General features: G+C 38.5%; 1 protein-coding gene across 7 annotated transcripts in view; it reads left to right on the forward strand.

The window, feature by feature from the left end:
• Positions 1 to 21,801, forward strand: part of pard3bb (par-3 family cell polarity regulator beta b) — a 234,162-nt gene that overhangs the window by 98,783 nt on the left and 113,578 nt on the right. For 6 of the 7 annotated variants that reach the window (XM_055015197.1, XM_055015198.1, XM_055015201.1 and 3 more), the window contains 3 exons: positions 7,088 to 7,193; positions 7,683 to 7,813; positions 12,534 to 12,578. In XM_055015197.1, coding sequence (XP_054871172.1) covers positions 7,088 to 7,193; positions 7,683 to 7,813; positions 12,534 to 12,578 — 282 coding nt within the window. The remainder of the gene's footprint in view (positions 1 to 7,087; positions 7,194 to 7,682; positions 7,814 to 12,533; positions 12,579 to 21,801) is intronic. The other variant, XM_055015199.1, reaches the window with a different exon arrangement.

The following is a 21,801-nucleotide window of genomic DNA, read 5'->3' on the forward strand; positions in this document are numbered from 1 at the left end:
GAAAAAGTAAAGCCAAGAGAGGTGCATTAAACTTGCATTCTCCTAATGGTCAGAAGGTGCCGATGCCTCAGGAACAAAGACGTCACATTTTGTAGAAGTGTATGAGAAAATTACCCTACTTATCACTTGATTTTTGCCCCAGTAAATATTTTTCTAATGAATTTATGGTCTTACCCACTACTTTCACATCTCTTTTACTGTAGCACAATTGTCATTTTGTAAATTATGGTCCCATTTAAAGTAAAATACACGATAAAAATTTCTGTTTCCGAAGCCAAAACGAACCATTGACAGGCAGCTTTAAGTTTTTACACGTTGCTTATCTGGAACAACCTCCCAGAAAACAGATCTGCTGCAACAATTGTTTCTTTAAAATCAAGACTGAAGACTTTTCTGTTTGATTCTGGCTTTCATTGAACCAAATTTGCAGCTTTTGAATATCTTAAACTGCGCTTATCAACAGCAGCAATGGGTGATGTCACAGTGGCTAGATCCATCTTTTATATGCAGTCCATGTTCGAACACCATACTGACGATGTCTTTAAGAGATGTTAAACTGAAATGTTTTCAATATAGGTGCGCTATCCTACCCTGAAAGCAGTAGAATCACATCTAAATAGTTGTTTTGGACTCTGATCTACTTAATCAGCAAGGGACACAGCTGTGGCTTGTTGAAAAGTTGAGAGCCTGGAAGTGGCAGGTTTGGACCTGGAAATAGCATCATCAGAAAATTGATTAATCACATCCTAACAAATGGATGAGTATTTGTATATCTAATTTGTAATTACTGGATTTCTACTGGTCTACCTGCGGAAACCTGCACTGAGAATGATTTTCTTATTTTCAGCTTTGGTTACTGTCTTTTACAGGAAGACCATTTAGAATGTTTGCACTTACCAAGATGTGCACCTAGTGCTTTTATCTCTGTTTCCATTTGAAGCTACTAAGGGAACCCTGTATGCCAAGATTTTCAAAAACTTGGAACATAGGTCTGTTCCGACTTTTCCTCCTGAAACATTGTTCTAGTTCAGTCTGACCTTGTTCCAACCCTCATTTTAATGCACTTCTCTCTTATTATGTTGTTTTGTTTTATTTTTACCCTTAAAACAGCATCAAAGGTGGGCATATCATTTGTAGTAAGTTCAGTAAAGCACTGAATAAGTTTAATAATCATGACAAATAAACAGTGTCTCTAAGATACAACAAACATAAGCAAAAAAGATATTGTCACCTACAGTACAGGCTTAATTAGAGAGTATTCTGCCTCTATTTTCTCTTTCATTTCTTTCCCTGGCTCTCTCTTCCAGCTTTTATTTTCTCTCGTTTCTCAAGGTTGCTGTTTGTTTGTTATTGCAAGATTCCGCCTGTGAGTTATTTTAGTTCTGTGTGTTTCATAATGCTCTTTCACACTAGCTCTGTTTTCACCCCTATATTATCTGTATGTGCCCGTGTGTGTATGTGTGTGTGTCTGTGTGTATGTGTGGTTGTTTGTGTGTGTGTACTTGTATTACTCATGTCGAGGGGATATAAATCAGTTTACACACACTGGGAATTTGCCTCCCTTTGGGGGACAAAGACCAAATCCTTATAATGTAAATATTTAAACGTTAGAATGAAGACTTGGTTTAAGGTTCATCTGAGTTTAAGTTTGAGTTAAGTATTGAAGCAGCGGAGTTATGTGACAATCGCCATTGGTTTGTCTGTCTGTTAGCAACATTACTCAAAAATGGATTTGGATGAAATTTTCAGGGCAGGTCAGAAATGACACAAGGACCTAGTGATTAGATTTTGGCAGTAATGGGTCTTATAGTCTGGATCCATGGATTTGTTAAAGATTTCTATATTGCGAGATAGCAGCATGGTGTCACTGTACCTATGACTACAAGCGAACACTGCGTCAGCTGCCTGCTGACAATCATATGATTGCGATCCTACTAAAAATCGACCGCTGTGGACTTATCGGGACTTATCCATCGGAAGTTAAACAAGGAACAACTGATTAAATTGTGGGGGTGTTTCCGAGTCCCATCAATTCCCGCCGTCCGCTACATATTTATGTCACGTGATTCAGTATCCGTACATAATGTACACATGCATAACACACGCCTGTGCATACCACAAGGTAATTTTTTATTAAAGATTTCATCCATCAGAAATCATACAACAACTGAGCAGCCTTGGCGGACTATTACGCTTTTTGAGCGCTTTTCTTGTTTATTTTTTTTTAAAGAGGATGGCTATGTCCTTGGTATTGACAAAAACTATTTTAAAATCTGAATTTGTACTGTACGGTTCTTTATTAGTTCATTTAAGTTAATTGTTAATTATGGATATGTTGTCTGAATAGATATTTTTTTTGTTTTCTTTAAGAGCCTGAACTGTCACAGTCACAGCCACTTAACACTTCTGAATAACCACAACTCCAAAACCAATGTTCTTACCAAACCATGAATTTCATGTACTGTCAGACCCCATGTCCTCTGACGTGACAGAAATAGACTGTGTGTTACCCAGCATTCCTGTCTGACTGTATACATGCTTGTGTTATCCTCAGTGTTGGTATCTGTCTGTATGTGTCCTTGTTTGTGAAAAAGTGTGTTTGCGTGTGTGTTTGTTCCTAAATGATATCTCTGCTTGTTTAGAAATGTGTTAATAGCTGCTGTGTGTGCGCGTGTGGGTGTGTTGGTTCAGGGATTTTTGGCCAGTATCAAACACTGTTGTTTTTTTGTGTGTTTACACTGAATCTGGCAAACAGCTCTGACCTTGGATACACTTCGCTGTTCAAATTCACCTCAGCTATAGCTCCATTTGCATACACGCATTAGTGTGTGTGTTTGTACAGTAGGCACATTTCTCAGGCTTTGTGAGTTGCATGCTGTGTTTCATTTGTGTGTGTGTGTGTGTGTGTGTGTCTATATGTCTATATGTGTGTGCTTGCCAGTATTTTACTCCCCTAATGAACTATTTCACACACTGAATCCATTTTATTTGGCATTGAGGTCTAAATTAAAATGAAGATTTTTTTTTTCTGCAGCAATGTGTGCTTTTGCTGAGGGATAATTTGAGTGTAATGATTCTCTACATATGTATTTATGCAGATGTGTTATGTTTGCATTTATAGATCTGTCTCTTCATCTGATATCCATTACTGCATCTTATTCTGTCTGCTACATTGAGCCTTCCTATCTTTTCTTTTCCTTTCCATCTACTTTGTCTCAATAGATTCTGTCTCTGACAGTTAATCTACCTAATCTAAAGTAAAATAGTTGCAGATATTGTGCAGTCGTTCCTAATTTTGTTATCACAGCATATTTAAATAAATTTTGTGATGGAACTTTGAACTGTCATAATTTGGTAATGATTGGACAGTGGCATTTTCACTAAAAGAGCACTGATTTACTCATGAAGATCAGTTTCCTCCTCATGGCTAGTACTGCTGTGACTTTATTTGTTGAGTGCTTTTCATACAAATGCAATGTAACACATAGTGACTTGAAGGCAGGGGACGCCCTGGACAGGTTGCCAGTCTATTGCAGGGATACACAGAGAGACAAACAAGCACACTCACATTCACACCTACAGACAATTTAGAATCACCAATTAACCTCAGCATATTTTTGGACTGTGGGAGGAAGCTGGAGAACCTGGAGAAAACCAACGCTGCACTAGCTGTGTGTCAGCGGCGCTAACAACCGAGCCACCGTGCAGCCCTAAAAGGAAACGAAAGAATAAAGCATTGCCCGCCAGTATCCCACCCCCCTCTCCCGGCTCCTTATGAACCTCATGGTACAAACGAAGAACTTAATTGGAGGAAACACTATCAGAAATACATGCAATGAGTGGTGGGTGGAGGAGCAAGACTTCATAGATCTGCACCTTGTAGATAAAACAATGGTGTACAGTTACATCTAAGTAATTTTAAAGTTTAAAAAAAACAGTAACTTTGAGACAGATGGATTTTTAGGGGTTGTAGTCATTGGCTGAAGAGGGACTTAAAAACGCTGAGATTATTTGACAAAGGTAAGTTCAGTATAGCCTATATTTATATGTATATATGTTTTTTACAACATATTGCAAAATAGTGATTAAAAGAAAAAAAAATCGAATATCAATTTAATGTAGAGTAGGGGTAAATCATTTCAGTTGAAGTAAGCCACTGCCAGACCAGAAAATGGAGGCACAATGACACCAACCATTTATTGGGATTTTATTTAAAATGACAGGATTGCCACTGGACAAAAGCTTTACCAAAACAATCAAAACTTTGGACTTTGGAGACACCTACTAATTCAAGAGTGTTTCATCATTATTATTACTATTTTGTACAGTGTGGAACAGTACTATAGAAATCCAAACTACTGAAAAACACATTTGGATTGTTGTGGTCAGCATAAGAATCATTTTTAAGCAGCCTCCTTTCTTCTGAACCTCCAAAGATTAGCTGCCTTTTAGTTTGAGAACAACTTTGAACACTTTACTCTACCAATCAGCTTCACGAGGTCATCACCTGGATTACTTTTCCAACAATCTTAAAGGAGTTCCCTAATTTTTTTTAGCTGCAGCCTTTCCCAAATCATTTCAATTTGCTGGAGGCCAGGTGTTGGTAGAGCTCAGGTCATCTGAGGAATTACATGTTAGATTTTGGGTCATTTCCCTCATGAAAAGCAAATCATTGTCTCAAAGGTATTAAGAAGGCAGAAAGATTCCACTAGTTAACTACTGACAAGGCTTACATGTGAATTGAAAACAACTGCAGGTGACTCACAAGCGGGTTGAGATATTGAAATTGAGATACTTTGAGGAACCTGAAGTATAAATAGTTTTCTCCTCACTAGATATATCCATTTGTGTTTTTTCTTAATTTTCATGTCTTTACTTATTTTCATTCTGCACTGTGGAAACAGGAAATCTCTTGAATGAACCTTTGACTGCTACTGTATGTGTTAAATTAATACGCTGCAGTCCATGGCGAGTGAGAGAGATAGGAAGGGATGATTACACCGACAAGCCGGAGACAAATACAGATGACAGGAAGGAAAAGTTGACTGCTGAAGAAGAGGATTCATCTATCTGCTATTGGTGCAAACCGCTATTGATCTATCATCTGCACTACAAATGCCATTTTCACTTCAAATAGTGGGAGTCAGTGAGAACAGATTTGTGTGTGAGGTGAAACAAGAATGTGTTTTTGACAGTTCCACTGATTAAGGTGCTGGCAGTGAAGAGGAGGGAGGAAGTTTGGGGGAAAAAAAGAGCTGAAAAGTGAGTAGGATGAAAAAAAGAATGATTTATAGAAGATCTGAAAGGAGAGATAAATGACAGCCAAAATATCAGATTGCAAGAATGGGAGCAGAAGAAAAATAAAGCAGGTGATTAGGGTAGAAAGAAAGTGAGAGGGGAGGGATAGAGATGAGAGGATGCGATATCTTCAGACGCTGCCGTTTTCCTCTCCAGTTCCAAAACGTCTCCACTTTCAGTCACACATGTGCGGATGTAAGCACATAAAGGACACTCAGCGAGGATTGTGCAGTAATTCCAGCATGTGTTGTGTGGCAGCTCCGTGCACTGAGAAGTGATGACTGTATGTAAATGACGCTCGAGTGGGTTGTGTGTCTGTGTATCAAGTTGTCATAAACTTGTTCATCAAGCAGACACAGCCGTATCGCTGCGATACATCTGCAGCAACTTCTGCTGTGTGCTTTTCATCCTCTTTCTTTCTCTCTCAGATTTTTCCTCATCCGACTGCTTATCTTTCTCTTGTCTTCCACCCACTCTCTTTTTTATTTTCAAGACATTTTTTTCCAGTGTAGCTTTTAAATGATGCTTTAACCCACTTCCTAGTGTCCTGCCCACTGTTAATGGCTGGTTTTCTAAATATTTCCACAAAAGGTTTATGGTAACAGTAGAACAGAGTAGCGCATGTTTAGTTAAAGTGTTCTTCCACCCGCTTTCTGAGTATCAAATAATCACCTCCTGTAAGCTTCGACGGCAGCTGTAAAACATTTGTCGCTTGCTTTTCCACAATTAAAACTAACCACTGCTGCCGTCAGTGGTTTAAATCGCTGGAAACTGGTTTCAGAATATCCTTAAGAACTTCACAAAACAGTCAGCATAATTTACATTTCTCGTCACACATAATCTTGGCAGAAAGCCTTAAAACTTACAAACCGATTGATGTGACAGTGTTCAGAGGGAGCAGCAGCAGTGAAGCTCTCTCTGTATCTACACAGATGGCTTTCAACCACAGTACTGAGCTTGTTTTGTAAGCACTTAGAAGCCAGTATAAAGTTACAGTTGTAATGTGTGTAAATAGTAGGGAAATAGACTTGTGGCATAACAGTATAGTTTGTTTTAGTAACATTTAGTGGAAGTCCAGTGCAAGCTGTTGTGATGCTGACTTCATCCAAATAGGAGTGTATCTGTCCAGTCAGACACACATAAGAAGGACAAATGAAAATCATGGCTGAAATGCTTTCTGTGTGACACAACTGAAGCAGGCGGATCTGTGTTTTATGAATGGAACAGTTTTAATCTCTCTCATTAGTGAGGCAGATTAATGCCCTCACTTTCCTTTGTCTCATTTCTAATTCAAGTCATTTCCAGGTCACATCACTTGTTCAGTTTGTCTGTAAACATCACACTAGAAAAACACTCTCCTCTATCGTAGCTATACTCTTAACATATATAGAAGTGTCCTCAGCTGTGCTTTGTTTTGTCTGTAAACATGGGATCACTCAGAATTCAGATAGTAGTAGTGGTTTTCCTGACCGATAGAAAAGCAAAAATCACCTACTAACACACTTTTCAGTGTTATTCTAGATGGAGAAGTGTATTGTACTATAAATATATTACTACGGAATGATCAGAGTATCCTTAGGATGTGATTGGACAGTAGAGAATCAGCCATAACCTATAGTAATAATACTATTGATTGTAACCAAATTAGCTGAAGCTGACCCCAGCTGCTGCACTCCACAAAAGATGACCACAGTTATTAAAAATCCTTTTAACTGGCTGCGTCATTTCATCACTATACATTTTCCTAATGCAGATTGATGTGTTTTTTTCTTTTTTTTTTTCTTTTCAGTGACCAATGGGAGTTACTCTCACATGGATGAGGAAGAAGACGGGGTGCTGTATGGACATGACCCTGAGTTCAGCAACTCTATCCAACACTCCTGTCTACAGGAAAGGTCTGTGGTAGAGCAGCTTTTTTCAGTGTTGTCGTACATGATACTTTAGAAATAAACGATTTACCAAACAAGTGATGACTGTCTCCTTCAACAAATGGTCTTTATTTGTAAGCTGTCAGCTTTAGGGAAAAGTTGTGGAAATATAATCAGTCTATTTTATAATTTATTTAAATATTTTTATGAAACGTAATTTAATATTGTGACTCATGCTCCGAAATACTATATTCAATATTGTGTCACTAAATATTTGACTTCAAACGCAGTAAATATATGTCACTTATATCAATCATGGATGCAGGCCTTCAGTTGTTCACGTCGTCTGCATGAGGGTCATACAATATTAATCGATGTAAACTGTATTATAGCCTTGAAAGAAAGTAAGAACAGATTTTAAGAGCAGAAAAACAAGTAATCTAAGAGCACAATTGTCCACAAGAATTAGTGAGTAATAACTTTGTCACTATTGACTGTCTAATCACTTTGTTTCAGGGAAAACGCTCACATCTCGTGCCCGGCTCAGCCCCAGTCTCCCACCCAGAACCAGAACCAGCGGCAGTTCCAGCACGTTAAAGCCTCCAAGAGCATGGACCTGGGTACGACTCAGAACCAGCATCACACTGGTGGGGAGTTTTTTCTGTTTATCTGCTCTGCATGGTGGCTGCATGAATCCTATCCTCACATAAATTTAAATATTCCTGCTGATGCATGACTGCTGCACCACTGGAATGCTCCTTAAAGCCACATGCAGACTTACACCAGCGCAGCCACACTCACAGAAACAGCTGCACATGCAGGTGGGGCCTCTTGCATATTTTCTGTGACTCCTTTTATTGAATTTTTAACAGTGCATGTGTGTGGTTGTGTGCTATGTGCTTACTTAGATGGGAAAATGTGTGATCTGGTTGGTCATTCAGACGTGGTTGCTGTGTAATTATCTTGTCTGTTCGTTACAACAACATGCATGTTTTTTTGGTGATTCTGAAAATGCATATGTATAGTACACGAAGATTGAATCATTTTAATATTCTTTTAAAAAATAAAAGGTAATATTACACATTTGCTCTGTAAACATTACAGAAAGGGTCTTCCAAGTAAGTGTGTGTTGTAGAATAAGATGGATATGGTTGTATAGTATCAACCTTCTCCCTTTGTTTTCTGCTCAGTTTTCATTCAGTTTTCTAACTTGTGACAAAGAAAATGAGACATGCGTCATTATATGTGCAGGATTTGAATTCGGCTTCGTTTTGGTCTTTTATTTATGCAAACAAATGTCAGAAAGGTAACTTTTGCAGCCACTGTCATCCCTGGCATCTTTGTTGCATGTTGCTCTCTGATTACTGATCTGCTGGTGCGAGGGTTTAGTGACATTTCAGTGGCTGTTAAAAAGTCAACTTTAGAAATATGTGTGTGTGTGTGCGCTTATGTCTGTGCTTGTGCATACATCAGTGTAATATGACAGTGGATGCAGCAGCACAACAAAAGCGTATTGTTTCAAATGTCACTTCCCTCAGTCCTCCTCCTCGAGCTGGCTCTGCTGCAAGATAAGTATGTTTGGGAGTGTGAATGTGTGTATGACACAAAAGAGAGTATTTGAACACCACAGACATCTATTTCTACATGAATAGCAGACTGATGGTATGCGCTGTATGCCCGTACGTCATCTCCTTTGTGTTTTTACACACTGGATCGTCACTAAATGCAGGACAAACAAACCAGGGTTTAATACATGACTGCTTAAATGGCATGGCATGTTTTCATTGCCAAACCATCAGGCAGCAGTAATAATATCTTATCAAAAAATGCCTCCTTTAGTGACAATAAGGGAGCAAGATTTTAGCAAATATTACATTGTGTGTGTTTTTTTTTTTTTTTAAATCTAGAAATACTGTAGATGAAAGGGCCTTATATCTTTAGGGATGAATGCTATCCTTCCAGACTGGCCTGAAATCCTGCTTGATCCCTCTCTTTTATTCCCAACATGCAATATGTCTCTGTAAAGTTCAAGAGACATTTCTCTCAGAGTGCAAATTAATGCTGAAAACGAAGAAGGTATACATAAATTCACAAAAGTTATTTTCGGTGAATGAGTCCATGATTTAAAACCATTGAAAATCTGGCTAAATCTTTAAGGCTTGTGTACAATGGTAAAAGTGTAACACAAATATAGTACACAGTAACATAATGAAGTCTCTGAAGTTCTGAAATAGTCACTGCAAATAATCATACATAACCACATTGCCTAATGAATTTATTAAGGTCAGCTAACTTGAGCATTAATTAGCAAGTATGTCTTTGTCAGCACGCATGCCTTTGCATTACTGCATGTAAATCAGATTTCGCTCATTAGTTTTGTTTGTAAATGCTTACAATTAGTCTTTCAGAATCATATTAGCTCTGTACTGGGTCATCTGCTGTAAACATGAATTTTTGTCACATGTACTTCAGAGAAACAGAACTCCAAGAATATATATCTCTAACATAGACACGTTTGGCACCATAATGACAGCACATATAATCATAGAGGGACATGAAAGAAAAATTGGAATGTTTCAACCTGAATTCTTTGTAATTTTATTTATCAGTAGCTTCAAACTATGTTTCCATAGGTTTGTTTGTGGGAATGTTGGACTATTGCATTTGCAATGTTAATTTCAAATGACAGAATTCTAAAAAGAAAAAAAATGCAAATTTTTTTGAAATTCTCTTTTTTAAAAAAAATTGAAACAGCAAATTATTACAGTTTCAACGTGTCTTGTTTACACCACTAAAGACTTTGTTGTCTTTCCCATATTTTCATTTTGTACCTCACTTTTTTTGGTTATTGCAGAAGAACAATAGAATGAGGGAGCCAGCTGTTTGTAATTATCTTCACAATATTAGAAAAAAATAAGAAAAGGAAAAGTAGACAAAGAGAGCTGCTCATGTCTAGTTACAGGTAGTTTCAAGTAAAATTGCATCTTCTGGGTTTTACATACTAAGTCCATTTAGTCCAGATCTGGTAGAACTTCTGTTTTTGCTGTTTTAGGGAAAATGTCAACTTTTCCATACTGTAAACCTCATGTACAATGTTAATCCATTCCTCAATGACGAATGATTCTACTTTTAACCATTTTCTCATGATGCTTCAAAAAAAAAATCTAAATTTTGCCAACAATTTTTTCATGCTCACTTTCACTTTTTCAAAAAAGAATTAATAGGTGATAAGTAGAAACACCCTTTCTGAATAACATAACTGATCAACTCTTTCTACTTTCTACTCATTGTCTTTGCTTGACAGGAAAGAATAATTGTAGCTTGCCCAACTAAAAAAGAAATCCTGAATACCATTTTTTCTCTCGTAGACAGCCAAAGTTTAGTTTGTTTCCTCTTCTTCAGGGTTTTTTGGCGGTTGGCAAACAACTGCTTTGTTTCTGGCTTCTTCTACTCTGTTAATTCCAGCCAGGTAACCTGTACCGCCACCATCTGATGACACTACAAAGCCTAGTGAAATCACTCCAAAACAGTTCATGAAAATGAGCTTTATGTGCATGTTTTGTGACATTTCAAAAATGTACTTCAAATTTGCTTGAAAGTTATATGAAAACACATCTCATCTAACTTGGCACACTTTAACTGAAGTGATAATTTGAAATCAAACAGTTTTGGTTAGTTTATGACAGCTCTGTCATGAGAGAAAACAGAAGCATCAGAGCTGGATAAGAGTATTAATTCAGTGCCAATTATAGGTAAAACTGACTTCATCCTAAATTGCAGTGAGTGTAGCTGGACTGCTTAAAGAAGTCCAGCACGAACACATCTGAGTTTGTCCTTTTGGTTTATGCAACCAGTCTTGATCACTATTGTTTCATCATCGTTTTGTTAGTTTATGTTGTCTTTTCCTTCTTAGGCTGAACAAGAAACTTGGCTTACTGCTTCCACTCCTTCCAACGCTGAATGTCTGTAAATAGTGCATATAGCAGTGTATCACAGTTTCAATCTGTGTCACAGAAGTGCTGTGTGCTTGGTGAGAAGGACTTTTCAACATTTGATGACTGCTTTTCCCGGACTGTTTGGATATGAGTCCATGCTGTGTTTTGGCTCTTGTGTTTGTGTAAAGAGAAAAAAAAGGAAGCGAGACAGGGACAGAATGAGCAGATTTTCATTCATGGGTCAGTTACATAATTTCATTTTTATTTAATTTGTCCTGATTTCATTTTCCACACCAGTCCAATTAAAAATTGAAGAATGAATTAAGCTTAGTTCCAAATTCTGGACTCCCTCTCATGGTTTTCACTGTCCTTTGCTGTCATGTTATTCTTTCTCTGCCTCTGCTGGTGTCCTTCTCTTTTTCTTTAGCTTTTGCTCTTTCTTTCCATCAGTTTCATTGACTGTGAATATAAACAGAACGTCAGCTCTGTAACTAAGTTCAGGATGAGTCTGCAGTATGTAGGTTGCATTTAAATCAGCTGGAAATAATTACATGTTAGTTTAACCTTGATTGTTAACAACCTTAGTGTGTGTGTGTTTGGATCTTTCTGAGGTTCCCTCCCAACTAACGCTACTTGTGCTTCAAACATGTGATCCCAAAACTCCCGGGCCGCCATAGCAGTCGTGTTAATTCACCGCAGACAGATGCTGTCAGATACACACATATGCAGTTACACTTTCGTCTTGGTTTTCATTAGAAAAGAATTTGCTTGGAGAAGCCATGTGACTGCTTGGTTTTTGTGGTTTGTTTGTCTTTATTTGGCGCGGTGCTACCAGTCAATGTGTTCCTTGTTGGCCTTAGAAAAGAGGGAGAGAAAAGCCAAAGAAGGACTGGGGGAGAGGTAGAAAGTGAAATGGGAATTAACAATGAGAATAGTGATCAAAGGAGAGAAAGAGGGAGGAGAGAGGAGCTGGATGAAATGGGTGTAACTCAAGGAGAAATGAAAACATTGGAGGGGAGACGTGAGGGTAAAGGGCAGAAGGTGAAAGGGATGGATGAGGGCCAGTGGCCAAAAGACAGAACGTGGATGAGAGAATGGAGGAGAGAAGGGAGGCTGAATGACAAATGAAGTGAAAGAGACGAGCGGAAGGGAAATGGCTTCAGTAGCAGTGAAGCCGACTTCACATCACAGGAGAAAAGAGCTGCTGCTCCGCCATCTTGTAAAGTGAGACAGAAAGAATAACAGTGGGGTAAAGAGTGATGATGATGAGAGCATGAGGTGGAGATGAAGGCAGAAAAGACAAATGCAGAAGGATTAAAGATTTTGTGGGGATTTGTGCACAGCAGTTTAATTTGTTGTGGATTTGGCAGGTCAGATAGATGGAAAGGTGCAGTCACTGTATGGTTATTAACATGAGTGTTTTGTGTTTCAGTGGAAGATGAGAGCAACGTTGGATCCACGGTTGGAAACACTGCAGGTGAGCAAACACACCAACACTTTTACATGATCAACATAATAGACAGAAAAATACAGAAACATACATTTTCATTTTCTCTAAAAAAAATCATCAAAACATGGCAAGAAACACAGCAAATATGGAGAAAATAAAGAAAAGGACTCAGAGAGCGCAGTACTCCACCAAGGCTGCTCAGTCGTTGTAGTATTTCCGACGGATACGTCCAGAAAAGTCCGCAGCGGGCAATTTGTAGTAGGATTGCAATCATGTGAGCGTCAGCAGGCAGCTGACGTAGTGTTCACTTGTTGTCATAGTTACAGTGACGCCGTGCCACTATCTCGCAATGATACAGAAATCTGTAACAAATCTGTGAATCCAGACTAAAAGCCGCATCACTGCCAAAATCTAATCAGTTGGTCCTTGTGTCATTTCTGACCTCCCTTGAAAATTTCATCCAAATCTGTTATTCCGTTTTTGAGTAATGTGAACAGACAGACAGACGAAGAAACGTACGCCAATCGTCACATAACTCCGCCGCATTCTTTGGCGGAGTACAAAGGAGGAACTTCAGAAAAGATGATTGACCTGAAAATAAATAAATAAGAAAATGAAAGAAAGATCTTTCCAGACATCTAATTTCTTGGAGTTCTTGAACTTTTCTATATTGAGGATTTATCATTAAAAATGTGAAACTGACAGATTTCTTTGTGTTTCTCATTGTTAACATAAAAATGATTAACTAACCTTGAAGTGGTTGAATTCAAATTAAACCCTTATTCTTCTGGTTTTCATTAAAAATGATCCGGAACTGTCAATATCGACTGAAATTAAACATTTCATCATGATAATTTTCCAGCTACATCACCCAGCCCTTACAGGAGATAATACTTGTATCTATGATTTTATGCTCTCACACAATCACCAAGTTTCTCATTAGAAGTTGGTGACACTCCTGACTTAAAATTTTCCACTGCAATGAAACAAGAATAAAGTGTAGACAAGTATAAACAGATTTTGTACAGTGTAGTATACGTTCTTTTTGTTCTCCCTGTCTTTCATCACATTCGTACCCCACTTCATTTTTGCTCCCGCATCCCCCTGTCCACCCCCCTCCTTAAGGAGGAACCACTAGAGAGACACAGAGTACAGATGGAAGTAAAATTTGCAGAAGGACTGGAGAGAAAAGAGAAAGGCGAGAATATGGGCTCTTCTTAAAGGCAGCCTTTGACAAGATTGCTCTTAATGGTAATAGAAAGAAAGAGATGGAGTAAGAGAGGACACACTTATCTACAAGGAAGGCTCAAGTGCTGGCTGGTGCATGGAAAGCTCTCACCTTTGTAGCCTACAAACACGTCTTTGTAAAAGTTTGATCTCAAACTTTTCTCTTTGCCTTGAAGTTTCCCCCATTTCATTTGTGGCTACTTCAGTGTAAGAGCACTCTTCATTCCAATCTATGTGAGTCCGTCTCGCTGCTTGCCACTTTATTTTTGTCAGTCACTCTTTTTCCGCATTCTGCGGTGCCTCAGTTTTATACATGGTGGTACAGACCTTCATATGCTGGGTCGACTAGTATGCTAGTAAGGCGATATCAGGAGCCTAAAAGACAAGATATGGAAAGAATACATTTATTTTATTAGAGTGAAACCGTAATAAATTAACTTTCCTGTTCCTCTAATACTAAAAAGATGGGAGAAACATATTTTTTCGTTCCTCCTGTTGGATTTAGAGTTAAAATGTGGCTGTAGTCCAGGCTGTATGAGCCAGAACTTGGGACAGTGGTTACATGTGTTCTGGACAGTCAAGGGAAGATTTTGGACACAAAAAGATGAGTGCTTCAGAGGGATTGAAATGTTAAAACACAGAGGGGAACGGCTTTGTTAGAACAATGAAATAAAACATAAATTCTGTAATGGACGGGTTGCATATGTCTGTACATTTCCAAAACTAAGCCTTTGATTGAGAGTGAACTGAAGTTGTTTATGCTTTTGTTCATTTTTATCAACTACGTTGACAATTACAAATGCTTAGCAGATGTAAAATGAAATTCTCACTCTTAATGACTTTTGTTTGTATTCCAGTTCCTGGAGAGTGCATTTTTTCTCACTGACAGATCTGACTTAAAGACACAAAGCAAGCTTGGGAAATAGAATCTGTGATTTAGGGGGAAAAAGCCTGACAGAAATATGGAACATGGAGGTATTTACTTGTTTGTCCTGTACTTTCTTTGATTTCAACTCTTTGTCTGCTACTCTGTAGACTACAGAATGTTTTTCAACTGCCTGCCTGGAATATATATTTAAGAGCAAAAAACATTTATAAGGGTTTCCCTGTCCTCTAACTCTGTTTCCATTGGATAAAATATTTACAGGCTCAGATAACATGAGAATTTAAGCAAGTGTAACTAAATTGTTTAGTTTATTGTTGCATTATCTTTTCAAAATAGCTCTAAAGGGCCCTGAATTTTAGGCTGCAGTTAAATCAGAAATCTATCTGACCATAGTTTCCAACCGCTCTAGCTTTAGCTGTATTTTCTCTTTTAATATGCCTGTTGAATGTCCAGTAAAGCCTGTAAGGCCCCCTTTCTTCTCTCCCTGTTTGATTTCCAGACTTTTCTTTTTTCTTTACTAAAGCCTATTTACACGTTCCGTATACCTGTTGCTTGTCAACGTGTCTCCTGTTTTATAATGCCACATAGCCCGGAGAGCTGTTAAAGAGAGTGTGTGCTTGGCAAGCGTGACAGCTTTTTCCAACCCACTTTCCTTTGCTCTAATGTATTTTTTATAAGTGAAATGCTTCCAACAACCCTGCGCTGGGATGTCAGACAGCTGCGTGGACTTTGGTGAGAGAACCGAGTGTGGGGCGGGGTCCTGGGAAATGAGCAGTTTAAAGACAATGACTTCTGGGAATGCTGTTTTCACTTCCAGCACTGGTCTGTCCCTCCACACCCCGAGAAACCACTGGGCAACTGCACCACAAGTACACACACACAGACACACATGCGCAGATACAAAACTTTTGCCATTATGGTAATGTTATGGTAATGGAAAGTCTCTATCATCCTGTGGAAAATGTGAACTTCGGGAGATTTCACATTATATTATAATATATTATTATAAAATGATGGAAACAGGAGACCATATTACAAAATGTGTGTGTGTGTGTGTGTGTGTGTGTGTGTGTGTGTGTGTGTGTGTGTGTGTGTGTGTGTGTGTGTGTGTGTGTGTGTGTGTGTGTGTGTGTGTGTGTGTGTGTGTGTGTGTGTGTGTGTGTGTGTGTGTGTGTGTGTGTGTGTGAAAACCTGCCCTGGATGTGAGACTGAGTGTCTTTTTGTGACTAAATGCATTTCGTATGTGTGGCAGCTGCAGCTGAGCAAATTTTCAAAAATGCTGTTAGTAAATATGAAAAAAATGCTTGTGATAAGTAAACTGCTGCACAGAAAAATCCCCAATGTGGCATTGCAGCTAATTGTGTCTGAGTGTGTGTGTGTGGGTTTGTGGTCAGACATGCCTGACGTCTTTGTGGTGGCACTGAGAAATAGGAGCTCTACCATTCAAATAATGAATCAAATCGGCTGTCAAAGAGGAAATATGTGAGCTACAGGGCTGTCGAAGTGACAGAAGAGGTTTGGACTAGGTAGTTTAGCTAAAAATGTTTTTTCTTAGTCAATATCAATTATTATTGATACATTTTTATGACCTATTTTTTTTTATAAGCACCATTAGGAAAAAGGTTTGATGTGAATTTTGCCACCTTACTTTGAATTTAACCACTTTAAGCAAACAAGGTAATCATTGCAACAATAAAAAATCCACAAATAAATAAATGTACACATATAAATAGAAATAAGTTGGCTGTGGGTGTCTTCTGACTGCAAAGCCTGTCTTGTAAGAGAAGCCACTGTTTCCCACCAGTAGAGGTCTGCAACAACTACACCACTGTACAGCATTGTTTCATTGTCCAGGCATAGAGGAGATGCTCAGAAATATATTTCAAGGACATCATACAAGACACTGTCCAATAAATGTCATATAGCTGAACAGATATAAACAGTGTATTGATAAAAAACAGAACACAATGTATGAGTTCATAACATTCAGTGGTGTAAACTGATTCTCTCCTTAAACCTCTTTAAATAAGGCAGTACAGTCAAGCACACATATCCAAAAACGGCTGACAGAACAAATGACTGCAGCTGTGTTTCTTTGACTTTGTTTTATTTGGGTGATGAAGACAGTGTGTGTGTCTGTCTGTCTGTGTGTGTGTGTGTGTCTGTGTGTCTGTCTGTCTGTCTGTCTGTCTGTCTGTGTGTGTGTGTGTGTGTGTGTGTGTGTGTGTGTGTGTGTGTGTGTGTGTGTGTGTGTGTGTGTGTGTGTGTGTGTGTGTGTGTGTGTGTGTGTGTGTGTGTGTGTGTGTGTGTGTGTGTGTGTGTGTGTTCCTCCCAGAGTCAGTGTATGAGAAATGCTTCCTTGTGAAAGTAAATGGTGAGCATTGACTACCAGTCAGAATGAGTAGAGGTTATTCCAGTAATTAGTTTTTTAAAAAAATACGAAGTTGACATTAGGTTTTTATTTCAGAATAAATCTTCCCTGTCTTTTAAGACCAAAAAAAGATTGGGTTGGATTATGATGTGCTGGGATTGCATTATGATGATGTATACACTAACGTTCAAAAGTTTGGGGTCACTTAGCAAAGTCCTTATTGTTGAAAGAAAAGCATTCTTTTCAGTGAATATAACATTAAATTAATCAGAAATCCAGTCTTGCCATTGTTAACTTGGTAAATGACTTTTCTAGCTGGAAACGACTGATTTTTTAATGGAATATCTACATACACTACCAGTCAAAATTTTGCACGCACCTTCTCATTCAGTGGTTTTTATTTAGTTATTTTCTACATTGTAGATTAATACTGAATACATCAGAACTATAATAGGATACATATGGAATTATGTTGTAAACAAAAAAGTGTTAATCTCCTGTATTAATCTACAATGCAGAAAATAATACAAATAAATTAAAAGCACTGAATGAGATGTGTCCAAACTTTTGACTGGTAGTGTATGGGTACAGAGGAACATTTCCAGCAACCATCACTCCTGTGTTCTAATGCTACATTGTGTTAGTTAATGGTGTTGAAAGGCTAATTGATGATTAGAAAACCCTTGTGCAGTTATGTTAACACATGAATAAAAGTGTAAGTTTTCATGGAAAACATGAAATTGCCTGGGTGACCCCAAACTTTTGAACAGTAGTGCACATGCGTACCTTCTAATGCTTACATGCATTGGTTACAAACCTTAAGTCTCTCGCCTACCATTGGATATCTTACGCTCAAGTTTTATGGGCTGCCTTGCTCCCCTGTAGACTCAAGCATTGGCATGTTTTCTATTGTTAAGCTATTCTTGGTCGGCTTCCTTCGTATCTACACATCTATATCTGCCAAAATGTATGTGAAGCTATTGTCTTTGTTCCCAGGATTTAATTCTACTATCTGTTTCCAGCACACAAACTGAATTATTAGAAAGGGGTTTAAATACATTGCCAGTCTTTGCTTGGAATTGGTTGCAAAATTGCCTGAATCTTCAAAAGCCAATCTTCACTAAATGAATTCGGAGGACCTTAAAGCAGCTCAGACAGATACATTTGGATGTACGTGTTACACTGGTCCTGCTTGATCAACTTTGTTCATGACTGTTTTTGCAATTTTATGATACTGTGATGCACTTTAAATCTTTATGTAATCCATGTTTATATTGTGTAAAACTTAATTTTGCTGCAGCCTGTTTTCACCAGAACAATCTTGTAAAATTGATTCTTTATCTCAATGAGCATTTTCCTAGTTAAGGGAAAAGATGTGATATTTGTATATGTCTAGAAAGGATGTGAGCATGTGTACGAATGCCCTCGGTTATTTCCCAAACGTGCATGAAAGGGTTTAATAATCAAAACAAAGATGCCTCCAAAAGAAGTGACAACTGGCAAAATAGTGTCATCTGTCTATACTTGTGAGTGCACACTTCCATGCACTAACACAACGAAGCCAAGATCTTCGTTCGGTAAACGGGCGTTCAACCGCCAAAATGCTTGTCTGCTTTTGTTGTACTTGTATGTCTTTGTATTGCCTAATTTTTGCTTCCTCCACCCACCACCAGCTCTCTCTGTCGCTCTCGCTCACTCACTGTCATGCTTGCCAACGCCATTCAGGCTTAGAGGCTGGCAAGCAGGCAGAGGAGCTTAGAACGGACAACATCTCTCAGAAAAACGTCTCTGTGTGTATGTGTCAGGGGGCCGGTGTGATGCTGAGGGACACTGGAGCAGTCCATTGTCTGAATCTCTCCCTGGTGGAACTTTGACTTTGACAACAGTCACACACTGACAAGACTCTGCCAAAATTGTGTCTTTAGAGAGGCACATCTCTCTATATCCCCTTCTGTCTCCTCCTCTCCGCGATTGTGTCCCTGCATCCCTCTCTCTTCATCTCCCCCTCTCTTTTTTTCTTCAGCTTTTTCCACTTTTTCATTGTTTCTCAGTCTCTCTGGCTCTTGCAGACTTTGCTTTGGATTTAACCTGAAAGCCACCTTGTTAGGCTGATGTGGATTGATGGATTAATTTGTCACACAGAGAGCAGCTCTATTTGTGTGCGTCTGTGTGTGCGGATGCTACTCCGTGCTGCCACACATTAGCTCTTTGCAAGACTTCTTAGACACTGAATTCAAACAGCTGAACTCAGCAATCCCTGTGTTTTAGTGTGTGTGTGCATGCGTGTGTGTGTGTGTGTGTGTGTGTGCAGGTGTTTGCTTGATTTTGAAAACATTTTCCTCGTGCGTGTTGTTTACGAGGTACCCGCCTGCGTGTTTAGCACACAGTGATGTTTCATTGTCTTTGTGTGTGCTCTTGGCTGCTCCTCTGTATATTGAAGGGCCTTTGACCCGTCTCCATCTCCCCCAGTAAGCCAATAAAGGTGAGCAGCAATCAGGAGATGGTCAGTGCTGTCGGTTCTCGCTGGTGCAGCCATTCATCTCTTTCAGGCTTTATACAACGATCACTGACATGTGCTGTACTGTATATTGTATGATGCTTGAGGGAGCGCCATGGAGAGAGGGAGGCCCTTTGTTTCCCTGTCTTTACTGTGAAATGAATGTAAATATCTATTTTTGTCTAAAATTTTTTATTTTTTTTTCAATTGTGCATTGAAGTCAGCATTTACTTTCCACAAAAAACTAGTGCTTTGGCTTCAAGCAAACAAAAAAAAAAACATGTTTTTTTTAATTGAATGTCATTGGATCTGCCTTTCTGTATTTTTGTGTTCTTGCATTGTGTATAATAAGTTAATCCATAGGCTTTAAGCAGTGCAGGTTTAGAACAAAGGTTAGTTGCTGCATATGGTTAAGATTTGGATTGAAGTTTGGGTTGTAAATGCTCACAAGGTCAAAGAATCAGACTAATTCCTGGGTAAGTTCTCTGTGGGTCAGATGCAGAAGATCTGGAGTGCCAATGAAATCACAATGTGAGGGATGACCACCTTAAACATGTGTGTTCATTTTTGACAGTTTGGTCAATATTTGTGCAATACTTCTGTCACTGTAGTAGGTAATGCTCTTTTAAGATGCATTTTTACATTGACTTTTTTTGCACAAAATTACTTTTGTAGTATTGAATACAATCTTTTTAATTTTTTTCTGAATCATTTTTAATTTTTTTTAAAAAAATTCCCCCCTTGGTTATTTTAAATTTTATTGTATATTTAACTACTAAGTCTGCGTTGGAAAAATGCAATAGACGCTAACAAAATATTAAATAGTACTTTATTGTGTCTGTGTAGTTTCTCGTTCATCCAGGTCATAACTTATATAACTTTGGGTACTTTATTGTACAAGCTATTCTTCTTAATTTTATTTCAGTTCAAGTGTTTAAATTATATATTTAAAAATTGGACTCATACTTTTGTCTGCACCTTTGCCATTCGCTATTCAACATGTCTCATGCATGGTGATGGTAAGCTAACGCTGGGAAAAGCCATTGTGAAACAATACATTCGCTTTCAATAAGACCTACAGGACCATGTGATTATGGGGTTATGTTTTTGGAAATCCACTGTACTGCATATTTGCCTGATGAGTTTTTGCTATTCATTTTTATTTTGTTGCTTTTCAGTGCAGCTGCATCTGCCTTAAACTCAGTTGGAACCAGTAAATAAACAGTGAGACATTAGGTTGAGGATGATGTCACATCTTTTTATGGTTTATGATGCCCGTTCAATTATTGTGAAGCCCTGTGGGATCGCAAAACCTCATTTCATCTGCTGGGAGATGGGAAGCATTACACACACATGTAGTATACAAGAAACTGTTGCGTACGTGAATAATTTCCCCTCCACAGCCCATGATATCTCACAGCACATACACACATGTGCAATGACAAATCATCTCTTTAGCACACATGCCTCCTTCTTACATAAACATGTAATTACACATACATAATTCTGAAATCCAACACTTAACAGCCATATCATCGCATTTAGGATGAATTCGTTACATAACACTTTCTGCATTATGTAATGAATTCAGTGTATATGTCCTTCAGAACATTTCACTGCTGGCTCGGGTAGTATTAGGGCTGTGACGTAAGGCTTTCCAAAACTCTAGGCTGAAGGGTGAGGGAACTTCCACAGATGGGACAGTGAGAGAAACTGGTTATTGTCATGATAGAAAGCCTGTTTTCATGGTGTATATTATGCAAAAGTAGAACACAAACTGAGCTGCATCTCCTTATTAGAGTCTCTAAAGTGCGATCTGGTTCACCAGAAGTTGGGGCTGTTGTTAAGTCTGCTGGCTTTGTTGCCACAGCCTGCTGCTAAGCTGCTCCTCGGTGTAATTTTGACTTTGAAAGTAGCCCATTGCCTTCCTGCCAACAAAATAGCCTTGGGATAGCTTGGCATTCTCTCTCTTTGTGTTTTGTTTTTTCTTTTTTTTAAAATAATTTTTTTGTTGTTGTTGTTTATTTTTTCTTCTCTCCTACTCTCTCTTTCTCCTGTTGTCATTCCCGTCCTCTCTCTTTCATTTCCATGCTTGCTGTCTTTCTCCAGCATCCTTTCACAGGGTCTGTTTTCTCTGCCAACCCCCCAACCTGCCACCTCCTCTCCTTTTAGACCATTTTGATAGTCGTCTTACTTGTCATTCCTCTTTCTCGCTCTCTCTCTCTCGGTCTCTCTTCCTCTCTCTCTAAAAGCAGCTTAATTCTATCAT

The sequence above is a fragment of the Amphiprion ocellaris genome, chromosome 11 (assembly GCF_022539595.1).
Source record: "Amphiprion ocellaris isolate individual 3 ecotype Okinawa chromosome 11, ASM2253959v1, whole genome shotgun sequence".
NCBI classification, from domain to species: domain Eukaryota; kingdom Metazoa; phylum Chordata; class Actinopteri; family Pomacentridae; genus Amphiprion; species Amphiprion ocellaris.